This window comes from Euleptes europaea, chromosome 10, assembly GCF_029931775.1.
Source record: "Euleptes europaea isolate rEulEur1 chromosome 10, rEulEur1.hap1, whole genome shotgun sequence".
Classification (NCBI taxonomy): Eukaryota; Metazoa; Chordata; class Lepidosauria; order Squamata; family Sphaerodactylidae; genus Euleptes; species Euleptes europaea.
The window spans coordinates 9,614,457-9,635,066 of record NC_079321.1 but is presented as its reverse complement, the minus strand read 5'-3'; the positions used below and the strand labels follow the sequence as shown (position 1 = coordinate 9,635,066).

The window sequence follows — 20,610 nt, the reverse complement described above, 5'->3', positions numbered from 1 at the left end:
GGGGTCTTTCACATCACCTACTTGCCTAGTCCCTTCAACTGGTGATGCTGGGGATTGAACCTTGGATCTTCTGCATGCCAAGCAAATGCTCTACCACTGAGCCACGGACCCTCCCTTTGATGACTCTGACTGGGACAGAAGCCTGCAAAGCTATGTGGCACGACATCCTTCTGGAGCTGTTCACTGAGAGGGGTGCTGGAAGCTCTAGTCTCTGATGGTTATGACCCTACTTGGACAACTGGTTTCAGAAGGAGATGATGGGGGAACAGCTGTTTGGGCCAAAGAGTCTGGAATATGGGAGACCTACAAGGATAGATATTCTGTCTCCTACGCTGTCCAATGTTTTCATAAAAATTCTCTCAGAGGTTTTCTGGCAATTTAGAACGAAGTATCACTAATGTGCAGATGCTGCACATCTCATCTCACTCCTTTTTTGCTGAGTCAGTGGAAGTCCTGACCTGTTGTCTGAAGTTCGTAAAGGGCTAGCTATAGAGTAGCCACATAAACCTATGGCAACCGTTTTAGTAGTATAAAATAAAAGATAGGAAGCAAAGTCAAAGTCATATACTGGAGAATTATTATTTTTTATTATGACTAACATTAATAACAGATTCAATGCACTCAAATTTTAACAATCCAAATTACATATATGTACCAAGGATCATCAATGTGCGGTGTGATAACGACAGAAACAGATGTGTTGTGTGAGTTGTTATCTGAGCAGGAATTTGATCGCAAGCCAAACCATGGAAAAGCATCAACAGAATCAGGTATTTATAGAAAAGGTTTGCTTGTATCTTACCATTCCACTCAGCCGTGTCTGAAGTTTCCCTCTATTGAAAGCAGCTTTCCCTTGTATTTTGCACCAGAAAAAGGCCTGAAATGGGCCTGAGTGGAATGGCACAAGCCAGAGGCCGGGATCCAATAAATCCAATGATTTCTTCCCCTGAAGGGCATGCCTTCCTTGTCTCCCAATGCAGCCAAGTCATGCTCTGAGGGAGGAAATCCTTCTGCCTGCAGAAACGCCCCGCTGGATCCCAGCCAGTATCTTCAATTCTCAGCATCCCTTTCTGTACCCAAAAATTGTTTCACAATTAAGTCAGTTGGGTTTGCTTTCTCATTCAGTGAATTGGAGGTCTTTGTTTTATGTATCCTTCTCTGACTTAATTGCTCAAAGAAGTTCCAGAGTTAGTGGGATGGGTAAGCAAACCCAGAGGCCTGACGTAGTCGCAAAGCTCTTCTGATGTCCAAAACACAGCACTGATGAAATGGATTTGTTTTGTCTACATAGCTAGGACTAGTGAATGGATCTCACTTGGAAGTAGATATTACTCTACACCAAATGTGTGGTCTTGGTGATTCAAAGGCATTTGTCATGTCTCAATACAAGAAACCAGTAGACGCAGAAGCAGTATTGGTTTTTATGTAGCAGATTACTCAATAAGAGAGGTCCACATTTTTAACTCAATTATGTCTCTGAACTAGCTTGGAGAGGGGCTGGTAGGCAAATGAAGCGCTAAAGTTTGTGACAAGGCACAGTCCAGCTACACTGAGTCTGAAATGTCCTTGGCAGGCAAAAAGGTGCAGAAGAGGAGGGGGCGCTAAGGGGGAATGAACAGGGAAGCTAAGCATGGTTGGATTTTAAGAACATGGCAAAGCACAGATGCTGTGGGGCATTGGAGGCGTAGTAATCCCAACTGCTGGGGTGAGGTCCAGGTCTTCTTTAGATGTCCCAGGGGCCGGCTGGAAATTGAATCTCTGCAGGAGACTCACAAAGAAGAGGAAGATCTCCATTTTGGCCAGGGTCTCGCCAGCACAAATTCGCCGACCTGTGATAAGGCAGACGGGGCAGGGAAACCCTGTTTATTTATATTACATTTATACCATTTTCCCCATGGAACGATGCCCACAGTGGTTTATCTTGAAATACAAAGACGTAAATATGACAGCCGACTTAAGTACATATCATTGAATGATTAACAGTATGGAATTGTTGTATTCTACAAAGAATAAGTGAGGAATGGCCCGCTGGGATGGATTTCTACCAAGTCAATGGATCCGATCTATTAATTAAACCTAGAACGATGTATCTAAAGGTAGTTACCTGCGGAGAAAGGCATGAAGGCATCTCTCTTGACAAACCTTCCTTCGGAATCAAGGAAGTGCTCAGGATAGAACTGACGTGGTTTTTCCCACTGAGATTCATCATACAGCACAGAGTACAGTAATGGGACAATATATGTCCCCTGCAAAGTCAAAGCAATATGTTATTCACAAAAATGAAAATGGCCCAAATGCTATCTGACAGACTGAATTATACAGAGCTGGCCAAGGGATTTTTGGTGCCCTGGGGCAATAACTAGACTGCTGCCTGCCCTCTTCTCCCACCCGCACCATGGGGAAGCTGAAGGGTGGGGCCAGGAGCAGGGTGGGGGCAGTGCCCTATTTTAGGGCTGTTTTCCCCTCACAACATGGAAGTTGGAAAATTTGGAGTTCCTGCCTTTCTCCACAATGGGGACCCAAAGCTGCTTACATCATTCTCCTCTCCTCCATTTTATTCACAGCAACCCTGTGAAGTAGGTAGGTTAGGTTAAGAGTATGTGACTGACCCAGGGTCACTCAGAAAGCTTCCATGGCAGAGTGGGGATTTGAACCTGGGTCTCCCAGATCCTTGTTTAACACTTTAACCTCCACACCACACTGGTGTAGTAAATGGAGTTAAGTAAGACTGATCACCTTTGGAATGAAATAGCCTTTCAGAGTGACATCCGCAGTGGTGGCATGTGGCAAATTCATAGGGAGAATATTAGCGAACCTCTGCACTTCATGGATTACCGCATCTGTATAGGGCAGTTTTGATCGGTGTTCAATCTGAGGCTGAGCAGATCCAATCACCATTGTAATTTCTTCCTGGACCTTATCTGAGAAAATAAAACATTTCTTAATTCAGACTATGGTATTCCCCATTACTATGTGTGGATGTGAAAGCTGGACAGTGAAGAAAGCAGACAGGAAGAAAGTTGATTCATATGATATGTGGCATTAGAGGAGAGTTTTATGGATACCATGGACAGCAAAAGAAAAAGAAAAATTAGTGGGTTCTAGATCAAATAAAGTCTGAGTTCCCCCTAGGAGCTAAAATGACTAAACCGAGGCTCCCATATTTTGGACACATCATGAGAAGACAAGACTAGGGCTGTGCATTCGGTAAAAACCAAACCGAAAAAAATGCCATTTTGGTAAATTTCTGGTTTGGGTTTACCAAGTCCACAAAATGCAGGAGGTTGGCAAAACCGAATTTGCCATTCCCGAAAATGCGGCGTTTCCAGGAACATCTTTCCGAGGCTCCTGGGGGAGGCATTTTTGCAGGTAGAGGTCCCAAATTTTCAGGGTAACTAGAAGGGACTCTCCTTGCTAGAACCCCCAAGTCTGGTAAAGATTGGGTCAGGGGTTCCGATGTTATGGGGTCTGGAAGAGGTCGTCCCCTTCCTCCATAGGGACCAATGCAAAGTGTTTGCATTGGATTTCTATGGAGGAAGGAGGTGACCTCTTCCAGAATCTATAACCTTGGAACCCTTCACCCAATCTTCACTAAAGTTGGGGGTTCTTGCAAGAAGAGCCCCTCCAGCTACTCTGAAAATATGGAACCTCTACTTGCAAAAATCCCCCCCAGGAGCCGTGAAAAGCCACAAAATGCCCCCTGTAGTGGCCGGGCAGGTAGGCAGGGCTGCGGCTGCAGCACGGTGCAGGGAGAGCTGAGGAAGAGTGTGGCAGATTGCTGAGGGGGACGAAACTGAAGCTGCTGCTGCTGCTTTTGCAGCCGGCTGGCTGCACCGGGTAGGAGAGATAGCGGGGAAAGCACAAGTCAAGTCCAGTCTAGAAGTCAAGCCAGGGGAGTACTTATCAGGAGCGAGGCAATAGTGTCGTTGAGTAGGCAGTCCGTGTTCAAGGTCACTAGCAAGGAAGTCCGTAGTTCTAAGTCCAAGCCGAAGTCAAAAGCAGGCAGGGCAATCCCAGAACGAGGGGGTGTGGCAATTAATCACTGTCCTCCTCTTCTGCAGCTGTTAACTCTCTCCGCCTAGCTTGGAAGCATGCTGACCTGTGTTGGTTGCTCATTAGCTGCCTAATCTTCCTCCGTCTTTGTTCTCCCAGAGAACATTCTTCTGAGGGGACCCGCAACCCCTCTGTTGGCTTTGTTGTTTCCATCGGCTCTTTCTCATCATCTGCTGCTTCAAGAGTTTCGGCCACTGCAGTCGCCGGAGAGACTACTAATTGTTCTGATTCTTCCTCGGACGTGACGGAGCCTGGGGCCATGACACTCCCATAGGGTTTAAATGGCTGAATTTTTCAGGAAACCTGAATTTAAAGCCGAATTCCTATGTTTACCAATATTTGAAATTTAGCATTTGGGTTTTCCTGGAAAAAAGGCCAATAAACCCAAACCTGAATTTTCCCGAATTTTTTTTTTGAACAGCCCTAGACAAGACATACTGGAAAAAACTGGCCCAAGGGAACCCAGCTTCCATGGCTGAGTGGGGATTCAAACCTGGGTCTCCCAGATCGTAGTCTGACACTCGAAGAACGACACCGAGCTGATAGGATTAAGCAATTCAGATAATGTTATTACAAGTATAAAAACAATGCGATAAGAGTTTCCCGTCCTTTACCTATGTGGGAACGCTCTCTTTATTTCCACTGAGCTGCAACACATCGTGGAATGTAAACTTTGTGAGGGAGGCATGCAATCTCAAGAGGCTGAAAATGTGAAGAGTTCGAGCAGTTCATAAACACTTCTGCTTTCAACATTATACCACTGGAGGGAAAACAGGAAGTAGAACTCACTTCCTGTTCTCCCTCATTCAGGTAACATCCAATGCCAACCTAAAAGTTCTTTCTGTTCTCACTGCTAAGTGTCACTGGAATCCAGATATCCTAGAATAATGGAAACCAACCAATGGGAAGCACTCACTCTGAATTTCAGGGTACTTCATCATCAGCAACAGGCCCCAACGCAAAGTCATTGAAATGGTTTCTATACCAGCACCGAATAAGTTAGTCACAGTAGCCTTTAGGTTTTCACTATGGAAAAATTCACTAGTCTTGTTCTTGCTGTTCTCCTAGGAGATAAGAAGAAAGAAATGATTTAAAATTAAAGATCAGCATGAGTATAATAAATACATGTGTGCATATAAAAATAGGACTTCTCTGTTCTGTCTGTATAGACAGGTTAGGTCCAGATTATTTGGTCAAATTTGTTGATCATACATCTAAACTAGATGTCCGGATAATCATAGGTGACTGGAAGCCAAAAGTAGGAAACAAGGCAGATCAAATATTGTTGGATGATTTCGGCTGCAAACTGCAAACAGATGTTTCAGGCAACCAAACAGATGATTGTATACATGGACATCACCGGACGGCCAGTATAGAAATCAAATCGATTACATAATTGGAAGCAGAAGATGGAGAAGCTCTATTCTCTCTGCTAAAACAAGACCAGGGGCTGACTATGGTACAGATCATGAATTGTTAATATTGAAAATAAGAATAAAGCAGAAGCAAAACATTCATAGTGCCAAAATACAATCTAAGCAGCATTCCTGAAGCGTTTAAAGACCATGTAAAGAACAGATTTGCATTACTAAGCTCGAGTGAATGTAAACCAGAAGATGAATGGGTTGAAACTAGTGCTATTATCAAGGAAGAGTCGCTGGAAAAAAACAATAATGCCATGGAAAGTTGAAGGAAGCAGGAAAAGAGGAAGACCCAACATGAGATGGATTGACTATAAAGGAAGCCATGGCCCTCACAGTGCAAGACCTGAGCAGGGCTGTTAACGATAGAATGTTTTAGGGGACATGAATTCATAGGGTTGCCATGAGTCAGAAGTGACTTAACAGCACTTAACACACACACACTTTTGACCATTATCAACAAAACAAATACCAAGAGAGCCCCAAGAATTTTACAACATCAGTAGAGTCAGAAAGACTTTACTGACCTTGACGGACCAATGGACTGATTCAGCATATGGCAGGTTCATGCGTGTTCATGCAAGAACCCTACTAAGGCCTGATGATCTTGACAAGGTGCTTGGTGGACAGATGTCTATCAACTCTAAACCGGTGACCGTTATGTCATATTACATGGTGCTATAGGAGAGTGTCCGACTGAGAGCCAGTGTGGTGTAGTGGTTAAGAGGGGTGGTTTGGAGTGGTGGACTCTGATCTGGAGAACCAGGTTTGATTCGCCACTCCTCCACATGAGCGGCAGAGGCTAATCTAGTGAACTGGGTTGGTTTCCCTGCTCCTACAGATGAAGCCAGCTAGGTGACCTTGGGCTTTCTGCATCTTTCTGGCATATTTTGGGCCTAGATAAGTTCACAGTAGACACCCAAGGCAGCCACTCTCTGCAGACCACAGGGTTGCAAACTACGGAGAATCTCTTCTACAACTAAACTCTTTCCTGTGTACTCACACGCAAATTTATTTTTAAAACATAAATGTGAGAAATGCTCACCTATGGTTTGTTGGCACATTGAAAGACGCTCTTACCTCTTGCTGTCGGATTAGAAATGCATCAATAAAGCTCCTTTGGTCATTCACATCCAGTTCTTTGAGGTGTTTTATGAAGGTGGCCTTTATGAAGGTGTGAAATTCATCTGTATTTTCAAGGACAGCCTTGCGACCACCAGAAAGAAATCCCAGAGCAGGAAACATGTTGTACAGCTAAAAGAATAACATTCGAGAAAGGAAAAAATTAGGAAAGCCCCAAAGCTCTCTTAATGCATTTTAGGCAGATCTTAAAGTGCTTCTAATTAAAATCTTTTTCTCTTCATTTGCTAAGAGAATTGACCCAGAAGGATCCCACATTCATTTTGGTGCTTTGTTCTGTGATCTAGCCCAGCTGATCTACATACTTCATGGAGACTTTCCTGGTTTCCGCTCTAGAAAAGAAGGCAGCCCTTGAACTTCTGATCTTATTTTCTCTGACCCAGCAATAGGAAAAAATGCATTTTGATACTGATTGCTCCCACTCATAAATAAGGCAGTAAGAAGCTATTTGTAAATCTTCGCGTAACCAGCTATGAAGCACTCAAGGCACACAGCTGGTTGGGCAGGCAGGAAAAGTCCAGAGCCAAGAGAGAGTTGACATAGAGCATCAGGGGTGTTCAAGAAGTCTGTAGGGCAAAGCAAAATCAGGGTCAGCACCTGGGGGAGGCGAGTCTGAGGTTAGGCAGAAGTGCGATCAACTGTAGCAAAAGTGTCAGAATCTGCAAGGCGGTCCAGGGCAAAGGCAAGAGGTCGGGTCAAGCAAGCTAGAGTCATGAGTCATGATCGATGCAGTCTTCAGACCACAAGATGCCTTGTGAAAGCAGCTTTATATCTCCGAGCTTGGCTGTGACGGACAGGTCCAGTTCTACCTTGCTCAGATGAACAGCCAATGAGAGTTAATGGAATGTAAGGGATGGCTGATGGTTGACAGTGGACTGTTAGGACAGTTAGAGAAGGATGACAAGGAAGGTGAGTAGGGTTGCCAATCTCAAGGTGGTTGCTGGAGATCTCCCACTATTACAACTGATCTCCAGCCAATAGAGTTCAGTTCACCTGGAGAAAATGGCCACTTTGGCCAGTGGATTCTATGGCATTGAAGTCCCTCCCCTCCTCAAACCCCGCCCTCCTCCTCCTCCTCAGGATTCCTCCCGTGCAGCGTGGGAGAAGGCCGTTGTGGTTGCCTCAGCAGTTGGGCTGTACCATTACGCCGGCCCGAGGGTCTGGTTGCCTCGGCAGTTGGGCCGGGGATCTGACTAAAAGGCTATTAACCCCGAGTTATGGGGTCCTCCCATCCACCCATTGGAATGAATGGGAGCAGGCAATCCTTAATGTGCATCTAGAGAGCGGCAAATCCAAGGCAAAACCTCCCATGGCAGAGAGTATGTGTGTGTGAGTCTGCTAGAATCGTATTGGATTACTCCTGAGTCCTGACTCCCAGTCCCTTCTCCTGACAGAAGAGAAGAAGACATCCACAATAAGACCCATTTGGGGGCTTTTCTCTATAATTGTCTATAATTTTTTCCTGTGTGTGTGTATGTGGGGGGGGGATTCTCTCTCTCTCTCTCTCTCTCTCTCTCTCTCTCTCTCTCTCTCTCTCTCTCTCTCTCTCTCTCTCTCTCTGTGTGTGTGTGTGTGTGTGTGTGAGAGAGAGAGAGAGAGAGAGGGGGGAAGCCAAAGGGGGGTGAGTTTACCTGTTCTGCTGGGGGGTGGGCTTGATTGCCTCTGTGTGGGACTGTGCTTTCTACTGTTTTCACCGGTTGCCAACTTCGTGTGGAGTTAACTGTGGGTCAGTGAGTCTCTCTCTGGCTGGTTCCTATTGTTTCCAATGGGCTGTGCAGCCGCTCCTGTTATTTTGAATGGACTAGCCTGTCATTCGTTTTAGTATATCCCCTGTAATGTATTTCAGTGGAGTCAATGCAAGTCAACTGACATTCCCCTCTCCCATTATCTTCAATGGGCTGGGCAGCCTCTCCCATTGCTTCCAATGGGCTGACTTGTTATTTGTTTTAGTACATCCCTTTTAATGGCTTTATTCCAATGGGCAGATGGGGGGACCCCTTCCGGGCCCCATATCTCGGGTGGCCCTGACCCAATCTTCATAAAACATGGGGGTTCTTGCAAGAAGGGTCCCCTCAAGCTACACTGAAAGTGTGGGACCTCTACCTCCAAAAATGCCCCCCCCGGAGCCGCGGAAAGCCACGAATGTGTTTGTAATGGCTTTATTGCAATGGGCAGATGGGGGACCCCTTCCGGGCCCCATAACTCGGGACCCCCTGACCCAATCTTCACAAAACTTGGGGGTTCTTGCAAGAAGGGTCCCCTCAAGCTACACTGAAAGTTTGGGACCTCTACCTCCAAACATGTCCCCCCCCCCCGGTGCTGCAGAAAGCCACAAATGTGCTTTTAATGGCTTTAAATGGCCGAATTTATTCGTGAACTCCGAACTTAGTGCCGAATTCCACAGATCTGAATCGGGGGAGTTCAGACTTTGGCATTTCCCAAATAAAAATGGGCCGAATTTTGCCGAATCCGAATTTTACCGACTTATTTTTTCAACAGCCCTAATTTGGTTCCCTAACCAAAAAGCTCTGATCCTCCGAGCTTTGAATTTTCTCCTCTATGAGCCCTATCAGCTTACACTTCTGACAAGTGTCAAAAGGGTAATTATTCATAGATAACAGACAGATAAGATAATTTAAAAGTGTAGTTATTCATTAACTATTCACAGATGTCGACACAATTTATTCTATCATTTAAAAGAGGTATTAATTATATTAGTCACTGGAAAAGAGTCATGCTAGGAAAAGTTGAGGGCAGCAGGAAAAGAGGAAGACCCAACAGGAGATGGATTGACTCAATAAAGGAAGCCACAGCCTTCAATTTGCAAGATCTGAGCAAGGCTGTCAAGGATAGGACATTTTGGAGGACTTTCATTCATAGGGTCGCCATGAGTTGGAAGCGACTTGACGGCACTTAACACACACACACATTGATCATATTATATTTTATACGTTGATTATATACATATATAAAAAGAAAAATGTATATAATACATGGGGCATAATTTTGCACGTTTGCCCCCCTTCAAAAAAAATGTAGATCTGGTTCTGCTGGGAGGCCTGTATCATTTATGCTTTCCCACTCTTTTCAACTAGCTTTACAAAACAGCAAATTCTTTACTAGACATCAGACATTATTATTGTTGTTATGCTGATGAGTCACCAAATTCAAGGCAGACTCGCACAGCCCTGCCAACACTGTACACAGCAGAATTCCAAATAATTCTTTAATCAGTTTTGAAGGGTTAGATTACCGAGACTGAGGGGGTTCCAAGAAGCCGTTGAGTTTCATTCACCAAGTACAGTAGTCTTACAAAAGTGGGATCATCATATCCATGCCGCTTGCCAAGTAATATGGACACTATAATATTGGCAACAGCAGCATTAATAATTCCAGTGGTTTCAAATGGTTTGCCTATTTAAAAAAAGAGAGCCAACATTTACTTTGGAAAGAGCATCAATATTGCTTTGAAGTTAAGGAGAAGATAGCAATACCACTTATAGGAAGCAGGAGAGGTTTTTGTTAGTTCTGCTTTGCCCAGTCCTTCCTTTTCTCCTGACACACATTTACAGTTTGGACTCTGACTTGGATTTTCATGCCTCCCATTCTATGAGGATAATTCACTAATTCTATGAGGAGGCATTTGACTTGTTAAAACCCTCTTTCCCACCAAGTGTCTGGCATGTCCATCAACTTAAATACTCGTCCTGAATGCTTCTTTTAAGACATGTCATTTAATTTTTTAAAAACTTGAAACATTGCTCATGGTGAAGTAGGGGAGGGGAATGTCTTTGTCATCGTCTTGTGATCTAGCCAATCTGCCCTTTGTGCTGCCAGATGGGGAGTTTTTTTTTGTGATTGTCACAATTTCATGATGCACAGCCAATAATCTACCTGAGACAGGAAGAGCCAGCTATCCTAGGACTCAAATAAGTTTTGAGATTTGTACATCTATCTAAAAATGAGGGAGTACACAATGGATTCACACTGCTCATGCTATGTACTATGTAGAAATTGATGTTAAGTGTTATACTTGGGGTTGTTTTGACAAAGAAATGCTAATAAGGAGTGGAAGGGCCGTGGCTCAGTGGTAGAGAATCTGCTTGGCATGCAGAAGGTCCCAGGTTCAGTCCCCGGCATCTCTAGTTAAAGGGACAAGGCAGTTCGGTGATATGAAAGATCCATGCTGGAGACCCTGGAGAGCTGCTGCAGGTCTGAGTAGACCATACTGACTTTGATGGACCGAGGGTCTGATTCAGTATAAGGCAGCTTCATGTGTTCGCGTGTTCATGTGTTCAATGCTATAAGAACTCTTGCTGGACATACATTTGCAGTTGTCTTATTTTGAAACATGCCAGCAATGTATGAAGGTTAGGATTGTGAACTCAGACTGCCACTGGCTCTCCACGGTCTCAGGCAGAGGTCTTTCATACTATCTACTGCTTGCTTCTTTTAATGGGAGATGCCAGGGACTGAACCTGTGACCATCTGCATTCAAAACAGAGGATTTTCCACTGAGCCACAGCCCCTACGTACTACAGGCTTAAACAGGTTTAATGTTAATTCTGTCTCTCCAGGGAATTCTGTGAATTCTAATGTTAGAAGTTAGTATGTAACAAAAAATGTCTGTACCCTCAAACTACAATTCTTTGAGGAAAAGACATAACAGTAAATTATTATAAAAACCCATTCATACTGTGGTTTGTAGATACGTTGTTAGGGCACACAAGACAACACTGACCCACCTTTGTAAGATTCAAGTTTCTGTATTAAGAAACGGCATTCTTCCACAATCTTGTCCTCTATAGTCCTCTTCCCCATTCCAAAGTCACGCAACGTGGCTAACATAAACCGCCGCAAAACCTTCCAGTTCTCACCATGAGAAAAGACAACCCCTGAATGGAAGCAAAGGGCTGGTTTCAAGAGCTGGCATGACCCTGATGGTTGTATTCGCAAAACCCAGGAGGCTTTCACGTTGGAGGGAACCCAGGATGAAGATGTGCATTGTATTTCTGTGCGCTCTGTCTACAAATGCACATGGTGAGCTCCTTTGTGCACCCACAGTGAAGGATGGGCTACCCAACAGGATGGATCCAGTTCTTCCGCCAAGGGGCCTTCCTACAGCCTAAGTAGTCCATCTTACATAGCTGTTGCTCCAGAGGAAGAACAAGTTAATTTGGATGAAGGCTCCTTAGGCTGGAAAAAGGCTTCAAACTGCTCAGTGAAGTGGGAGCACAAGTGTAGGATTCACCCCAATAGGTCAGAAAGGATGGGCAGGATTTCCCTCACTTTGACATTTCACTCCATTTGTACCATTTTACTTTTCCCCCTCTGGCAACACACTAAATAAAATTAAGGGTCGTGCATCAAGAGTTCCCCTTCTTCTGATAGAGAATAAAAGGGCCAGGATGAAGATTTGCCACCCTGAACTGAGTCCCAGATTCTAAGTGGGAGAGAACCAAGGTCTTCATATGATCAAGAGCGATGTTGTCATCTCAATCTATAGCATTGCCTGAGGACACTTGCCGCTGACACCACCTCTGCCTTGCCTCGTCTGCTCCAACACCGCCGCTCTGCCTCCTTCTGCTACCTCTGAGTCCAACCAGGAGGTGGAGTAGCTAATCCTCCTTGGCCTCTGTGGCATTCATCCTGCAAGATCCCACCTCTCCTCCAAGGCTCTCAACCAATCCTTGTGATTTTAACTTCATACAAATCCAATTGATTGTCAGCCAATCAGGGCCCATGCTACTGCACTGGAGAGAAGGGGGTGAGGAAGCCTCAGCTTAAAAAGGGCGAGAAGATTTTTTTTTTGCCTCAGACACAGGGCTCTGGATAAGACTGTTAGTTTAGTCAGATTTTTTATTCCGCTTTTAGTTAGGGTTTGGGGGTCAGGATAGGGAAGAAAGCTTGTTTTAGTATGACCAATAAGCATCCTCTTATAAATGCCTGATATTCCTATCTTATGTGCACAGGTTCTGGGGACAGGAGCTCTGTGAGGGAAAAGAGCAGCCCTGAACCTCCTGAGGTAACTTGTCTGGAGAAAGGGGAATCAAATCTCACCTCGGGAATTATTTATATTACCTCAGGCCCAGTTACAAAATGGTTACCCTCGTTGGGACTTTACAATACTAAAACATTTCCACACAAGATTCTTCCCCTGTTAAACATTTTATTTTCTGTGAAATTAACCTTTGTTGTTCATTTCTATCTGCGTCTGGTCTATCCAGTCAAATATCTATGAAAAAGTGATTTTTCCTTACCTCACCAATAATTACAATCCTGGTCTAGCAGGTTCCCCAATAAGAGATCTTTAGAGAGCTCATAGCTTACGTGCAACCACGGCTTCTTCCAACCCCTTTTTGCCTGCGAAATTTTTACATGACCCGGGTATATGGGTATATAAAATAGGTATGAAAATCAAACATGTACTGATAATAAATCATAAAGAATTTTATTTTAAAACAGTTCTTTGGTATACATATAATTTTACCATTCACTGTTGCCAAATTTTTCGCAAGCCCTACAGTTACGTGACTCCATATGAGTTCGCGTTACGCAGTTTAAGAGGCTTTGCTTTAAACAAAGCTTTGGTCCCCCCTTTTTATCTGATTGGGCAGTTGGAGTTTAAATAATCGATAGGGGAGGCCAGAGTGGGGGACCGGACATTCTTCGGTCCAGAAGGCAGTTGCCTCAGAGTCTCCCCCCAATCCCCCCATAACTGGCACACCTCTCCCCAGCCACACCACTTTAGAAACAGCACACGCACCACAGAGCTTTCTGAACTCTCCTGACATTCCTTTCTCTCTGCAGGCAACTAGAAATGATACCGGTCATGCACTGTTTGCTGTACTGGTTTTTAAAGAGGCCTAGGAGAGTGACCCGGCAAAGCTGACATGTTCTAGTACCACTTCGTGTATCTCCTAGGATAGTTTGCTATGGCGATACTTAACTAAGCAAGAGCGCCTGCTATTAGAAAGGAATGCCCTCACCATAGCCTTTTGAAATGCTTTCGAAGATTGGGACCTCAGCCCTCTCCGCAAAGGCATCTGCCTGGTTCACCAACGCTTCCTTTACAGTCTCGTAGCCCGTCAGAACAACAATTTTCTGGAATCCCAGTTGGAAGCTGAAGACAGGACCATACCGCTTGGATAACTGAAATGTAATTTTTAAAAGTGGAAAAGATCAGCTTACTCAAAAACATCAGTTAACTACACATGAAAGAAAGAAAGAAAGAAAGAAAGAAAGAAAGAAAGAAAGAAAGAAAGAAAGAAAGAAAGAGACAGAGAGGAAGGAAGGGAAGGGAAGGAAGGAAGCAAGGAAGCAAGGAAGGCTCGGGTGAATATGAGATGTTTAAAACTGTTTAAAACATTTAACATAAAACTGCCAGGCAGATATGGTAGAGATATATTTCCATAATTGTGATGGTACCACAGAGAAGATCCTGCCTTTTGTGTGTGTGTTAAATCACAGCTTTTATTTTCCTTTCTCCTCCCCCAGCATGCAAAACAGGTACAAAATACTCATTGTGGTCATTGTGGTCATTTTGACCATACAGAATATTTACAAAGAACAGAACCATGCATTTTTAGTTGCAACAGCTGCATTTACTTGACACCACTGTCAAGTGACACCACTCTTTGCAGATGCAGTCCTTGGCACAGTTGCTGCAGCCAGATGGTTAACAGGAGCAGCAGCTTTTTTGGGCAGGAAGTACATTTGCATTTGCAGGCATGGGCACAGGTGCAAGAACCAGCAGCGCAGGGGCAGAGGCAGTCTTGAGGATAAGTCTTGAGACAAGCAGGCTTCGTATAGAAAAACCAGTCCTTAAAATATGCAGTACCCTGATCCTTCTCCCCTCCTGGTCTCCTTCCTAGGGTGGAAGTCTCCAAGAGGCTGGAGGATCAGAGTGGGTGGGGGGCTTGGATTCCGGATTCCACTAGTATGGAATCTCAGCCCCTCAACTTGCTTTGTCCTATTAAATTTGCTGCCACCATCTGGACTAGCCCTCCACTCCCCCCAAAACTCCCTCACTCTTAGTAATACAGCTCACTGAAAATGTAGTGTTGCATGAGTGTGTTTGAGCAGAGTAATTCTCCTCCTCCTCCTAGCCCCCCAGTAGTTTAAAATTTAAGTGTGAAGAAATGGGCAGGCTCGTGAGTGGGTTACCAGGCACAGTCTAAGACCGTTAAAAGGGGGGAAATTGTATTTGTTTAACTAGAGATCATACCTAGCAAGTAAAGAACCCAGGTGCAATGGGAATACACAGCTGACCATGGCTACATGTGTTCCAGAAACTAAGGACAGAATAAAAAAGAAGCACTAACTAGATTTCTTTGTTTCAGGATTTTACCTTGGCACTTCTCCCTGACAAATGGGCTCAAGGTAGCTGGAACTTATAAAACAGAATAGCTGTGGAAAACTTTCCTGTCAGTTCCTGGCTCCCCAGCTTGAGCAACGGTCACAAAGGGCACTGAAAGGGCCCTTTCCTTTCCTAAGGTTGCCAGGTCCCTCCTTGCCACCAGTGGAAGGTTTTTGGGGTGGAGCCTAGGAGGGCAGGGTTTGGGGAGGGACTTCAATGCCATAGATACCAATTGCCAAAGCTGCTGTTTTCTCCAGGTGAACTGATCTCGATCGGCTGGAGGTCAGTCGTAATAGCAGGGGATCTCCAGCTAGTACCTGGAGGTTGGCAACCCTATCTTTTCCAGATCTGAAAGGTTCTGTTTGAACTATCCTGAAATGCGGATTGGGCCCCCACTCTTCCCACCAGCTGGCATCTAACCAATGAGGTTTGTGATGCTCCCTGGCTTTGAGTCCCCTCCCCCGGGCCAGGATATTGAACGTAAGCCATCTTGCTTCTTCCTGGCAGTATGGAAAATGGCCCCTCCGACTGTCATCATAAATTGGGAGGGGGGGCACTTTCCTTCCAGTGGGTAATGAGGCTTTTATGGCAATCTGGGGTTGCAAAACTAGCTTGTGTGTGTGTGTTATTCCTCAACATTCCACTTTGCTCTTTCTTAACAGCCAGGAGCCAGTCTATTTAAGGCTTTAAAGAAAAGCACTAGGAGTGTGTTCTTTACCAGAGAGAAGCTCCTTCAGGACTGTAGAAAATTATTGCAATGGATGTTTCTGAAATGTCTTCAAAGACAGCCCTGGGTGTGATACATAGCCAGGTCTCATTTTCAAGGAGGGAATGCAACCATCAATGCAACCAAAGTTGGTCAAAAGTTCTGCAAGTAAGATTTGACTATCTACTGGAACAGAACTAATAGTACCCCTAAGCTGTTTTTCAGGGGGAAATGTAACCTCTTCGATAACAGGATGACCCATCCTCCCTTGGTTACCACCATTATTGACCCATGGCACCTCAGTGTTATCTGGACGGAACTCCTTACTGTCATCTAGCTGTTGACCAACTCCAAATGCCTGTTCAGAACGTCTGAGTGCTCGTTAGTAATGTGCTGAGAATTGATGTGAATTATGTGTTACTAAAAATGTCACATCTGTTCTGGAGAAGGGCTTTTGTTAATATTTGAAGGGGCTGGGCAACATAATATGTTTGTCTCTCAAATCCCATGTCATCAATATCTGGTGATAATCTGACCCAGGCTAGCCAGATCTCATGAGATTTCAGAAGCTAAGCAGGGTCGGCCTAGGTTAGTACTTGATGGGATTCCACCAAGGAGTACCATGGTCTCTATGCAGAGGAAAGCGATGACAAACCACCTCTGTTAGTCTCTTACCTTGAAAACCGTACTGGGTTGACATAAGTTACACACACACAATCGACTGTCCCCTGATCTGAATCATGAGCCCTGCTAAAGAAAAAGCTCTTCTCACATCTTCTCAAATCCTCCATTCTTATTTATCATTTCACATTCTCCCCACTGATCAGCCATGCAATTATTTTTAATTGGAAGGGGTCTGGGGGCTTGTGCATTCTTTCCCACTTCTAGTTCCTGCATCTCTTGTGAACAGTAAAGAGCATAAATAAGGCAAAGGATTGGATCAAGGATCAAGTGAAGGATGATTCTCAGAAGGTCACAAGCAGGAGATAAATGACCTTTTTAAGCCCCTCTTCTTCAGACAGTCAGCCCCTCTGCTCTCTCTCCATGGCACTCACTAGGCATCAGTAAGCATACAAACACAGCAGTTGCAACACATAAAATAAGCAAGAACAAAGCAATGACAACGGACATGTTTGTTATTTCATACATCGCTGTCTCCACTTGGGAGGGAGCCGCTTGAGTGTTCTCTGGCCCACACGGAGATCAAGATAACGCATGAATCCATGAGTGGCACGGAAAGAACAAAAAAGGTGTACCTCGGACAGGGTTCTGTAAGGCCTCTTCATGTCTAGAAGGTGAAGATTTCCAATGAGGGGCCACGGCCTCGGTCCTGGGGGAAGATCTCGTGTGCTGGTCTTCCAGAAACTGCCCCTTTTCAGAAAGAATGCCATTGTAAGGACAAAGAGCAATAAGAGTGAAACAGGATCCATTAAATCCATGCCCTGAGAAGCTGTCTAAAGCGATTCCCACCAAAGTGGTAAAACACGATTTGATCTAGAACAGTCTCTGTCAGGTGAAAGAACAGAATAAATAGTTACTCTAGTAAATCAATGATAAGTATCCTAGTAATACAGTCTGCCCTTCCTCCCCTCCTAGTTTTTTAGTTCTAATTTTTAAATCCATCCTTAATGATCTAGACTTTCTTTTACTTATTATCTGGGCGGGTGGTGTCTGGCTCCTTAAAGGAAAACTTTGCTGAACAGGTGTTAACTCTTTGGACTTGTTTCTGAAGACCCAGCACTTTGGATTGGTTGGCAGATTTGTCTCATTAGTTCTTCCAGTTCAGAGAGTGGCTTTGCTGAATTCTCTTGGGCAACTGTTGAACCAAAATTTTCATAAGCATGTTAAGAGCAGCTTGAATTTTTCTCTTGTTGAACACCTTTCCTCTATCTTGTTATTAATGAAGGGGGCCTTCTTCAGTGCCACCCCTCCAGGGACAGAATGGTGGTTCGCAGTGTGCTAAGTGACAGATCCTCCCATCATAGCACACTTTAGTATAGATTATGGAAGTGATCCATAATTGATGGCTGGGGAAAGGTATTTGTGGTCAGGGTAAGCTAAACAATGTAGTCTACACAAATGCAACATTTTCAGAGGACATTTGCTGATCACATACATGAACACTGGTTATTATTGTAGTCAAATCAATCACATGGTGTTTGGCATGTAAAAGACAGGCTGCAACTTGGATTGCCAGCTGTGGTTTGAGAAATTCCTGGTGATTTAAGGGTGGAGCCTGGTGAGGGTGGGGTTTCAGGAGAAGTGGGACCTCAGCAGGGTATAATGCCATAGAGTCCATCCTCCAAAGCAGCCATTTTCTCCAGAGGCACTTATTTAATGAAATCTCATTGTGGTTCATGAGGAAGCTTGACGATATATAAAGGAAATTAAGCATAGCTACAGGAAACCTAAAAATGCCCCATGCTCTTGGTTAGTTCATAAACCAATGCAGACTTGCATACAAAATGGGGAGAACATAAATTGAGCTGACCCCATTCACGTCTGTATGGTGCCGTCTTAGAGTATTCGATGGATTATGTTTTTTAAGATGCATCTATATCTGATGAAAAATGAGTTCCGGTCCAATAGCAATGAAATCATTTGGAAACGTTAATTATTAATTATACTGAATGTTTTAAATATTAACTGTAAACTCCAGCATGAATGCTGAACTTGTTTAACTTTAATCATTAGTGGGTTGATTGTTGTGGTCACAGTTCAGTCCCTCATGGGTATTGTGCCCAGGGCTGCCAAGAGGAGGAGACGGGGAGGACAAAATTCCCGGGGCCCAAGTCAGCTGGTGGGCTCCTGAGGCCAGGGGTCATGCTGCATTCTGCAAATGCATTTCAATTTATGTTGCTTCTAATGTAGTTCTGCGCTGCAGCCACTATGGGTGCAGGGAAGGCAGAGCACAGTAAATGGCTGTGCCTTTCTGCAAATTTTATTAGGAGGCTGAGCGATACCCTTGCTTATCAGATCCTGCTAAACCCATCAATCCAGCCAGCATTGGCTCATGGCTGCTACAGCCATTGCCAGGACCACTGTGCTCTTCCACGGTTATACATTATTCAGCAACCATTTATTGCTGACACTTTGTGTATAGATGAAAAATGAAGGCAGTGATAATGAATATGCATTCTGGCAAATCTCCAGGACCAGGTGGTTTGCCTATTGAATGGTATAAAACTTTTCCAGATTTTTTAAAATTCCAAAACCAATTGTATAATGAGACTTCTGAGTCTGGTTTATTACCATTGTCATTATATGATGCTTATATTACTGTGATTCCAAACCCCAGCAAAGACCATATGCAGTGTGCAAATTTCCTATCTATTTATTTGATTAATGTACATGCTAAGATGTTAACTATTGTTCTTGCTTAGAGAACTCAAAGGGTTACAAGGTAGGCAAGGCTCTGATAATTTTAGGCTGGTTGCTGGTTTTATTGCTTTGAATAGGAAGAGATCTGATCAAGTTGCTGTTCTCTCACTTGATGCTAAAAAGGCTTTCGACAACATATACTGGAAATTTATTTTTGTTACATTGACTAAATTTGGTTTTCCTCACAAATTTTTGAAATGGATTAGAATTCTCTGTTTGTTTTCCAGAACCAGAGTGCTGACTAATGGCATATTTTCTGCACCATTCCCTCTTGAGTGGGGTACTCTTTCTCCTCTTATTTTTGATCTATATCTGGAATCTTTGGCTTGTGCCATAAGAGCAAATAATACTATTCATGGCTTTTTTACAAATTTAAATTCTTCTTTATGCAGATATTTTTTTAATGTTTATTTTGGAACCTCAGTCTTTCATTCCTGCATTAGTGAATATGATTCATACCTTTGGAGACTGTGATGCTGTGGAACACAGGCAGGATAGTGCTGCTGCAGTCATCTTGTTTGTGGGCTTCCTAGAGGCACCTGGTTGGCCACTGTGTGAAAAAACTGCTGGACTTTATGGGCCTTGCTCTGAGCCAGCATGGCCTTTTTTATGTTCTTATGAGACTTGTCTGGCTCTTTGATATATTGTACCAAAAGGTGTTTAACCATGCAATCCTGAAGGGCCCCCCCGAAGTGCCTCAGGAGGTGGCGGGAAACCAAACTGGCATGGATGCTGGCACAGGGGGACTCGTGCTGGGGTTGTGAAGTGGTACAGCACAACAACACAGGGGCACTGGTGCAAAACCTGCTGCAGCACAAGTCCAGTGCAGAGTCCCACGCTGGTGCCAAAGGAGGCCTTCCTGCGGGTGGGGCCACTGGTAGTCAAATTCCTGTGGACTTTAAACCTGGAAACACCCACTTTTCCTGGCATAAAGTTACGCCAGGTGAAATCGTGGTGCAGCTTTTTGAGCCCTATTATGGGCTTGTTCCCAATTTCCCCCTTCCTTGATGCAGCCACGCCCCTGGATCCATGGCTGCTGTGGAAGCTAACCGAGTGGTTGGCCAATGGGACCAGACTGGAAGCCACCAAGGAGACACCCAATAGCAAAGCACCCCCTCCGCCATAAGCACCACTCCCCCTGTGCACACCTTCCGATAGGTAAGGTGCGTGCGACTTGACATACTGCCTCTCCGCTCTCTGCCCTGGGGACTTAACGTGAGCTGTGTGCCACCCACGGTAGTGCACTATGCACAATAGGGCTCACACTTTGCACAAAAACCCACATGGGAGAACAAAGTCCACACACGCTGTGACTGAACTCTCCCACTGAAGTTCTATTACAGGTATGACAGAAGCAGAAGAAGCAAAAGCAGAAGAAGAAGGAAGAAGAAGAAAGAAGAAGGAAGAAGAAGAGTTGGTTTTCATATGCCGACTTTCTCTACTTCTCAAGGAAGAATCAAACCTGCTTACAATCACCTTCCCTTCCTCTCCCCACAACAGGCACCCTGTGACATAGGTGAGGCTGAGAGGGTGTGACTAGCCCAGCGTCA

At 44.5% G+C, this 20,610-nt stretch overlaps 1 protein-coding gene across 1 annotated transcript; it reads right to left on the bottom strand.

Annotated features, from left to right (window-relative positions):
• Positions 1 to 1,641: 1,641 nt before the first annotated feature.
• On the bottom strand, positions 1,642 to 17,118 carry LOC130483923 (cytochrome P450 2K4-like). The gene is made up of 9 exons (XM_056856833.1): positions 16,936 to 17,118; positions 13,604 to 13,766; positions 11,360 to 11,509; positions 9,868 to 10,028; positions 6,555 to 6,728; positions 4,970 to 5,117; positions 2,737 to 2,921; positions 2,105 to 2,246; positions 1,642 to 1,829 (listed from the first exon to the last, which is right to left on the bottom strand). Exons 1-9 carry the CDS (start codon positions 17,116 to 17,118, stop codon positions 1,642 to 1,644), a joined length of 1,494 nt encoding a protein of 497 aa, XP_056712811.1.
• Between the last annotated feature and the right edge of the window lie 3,492 nt (positions 17,119 to 20,610).

Excerpts from the sequence above, each read along its gene's own strand:
- LOC130483923 (XM_056856833.1), bottom strand. The coding sequence starts at position 17,118 with ATGGATTTAATGGATCCTGTTTCACTCTTATTGCTCTTTGTCCTTACA. Across the intron at positions 13,767-16,935 it reads CTTACAGAACCCTGTCCGAG|TTATCCAAGCGGTATGGTCC; the intron begins GTACACCTTTTT and ends ATTACATTTCAG. Across the intron at positions 1,830-2,104 it reads CTTCATGCCTTTCTCCGCAG|GTCGGCGAATTTGTGCTGGC; the intron begins GTAACTACCTTT and ends GCCTTATCACAG.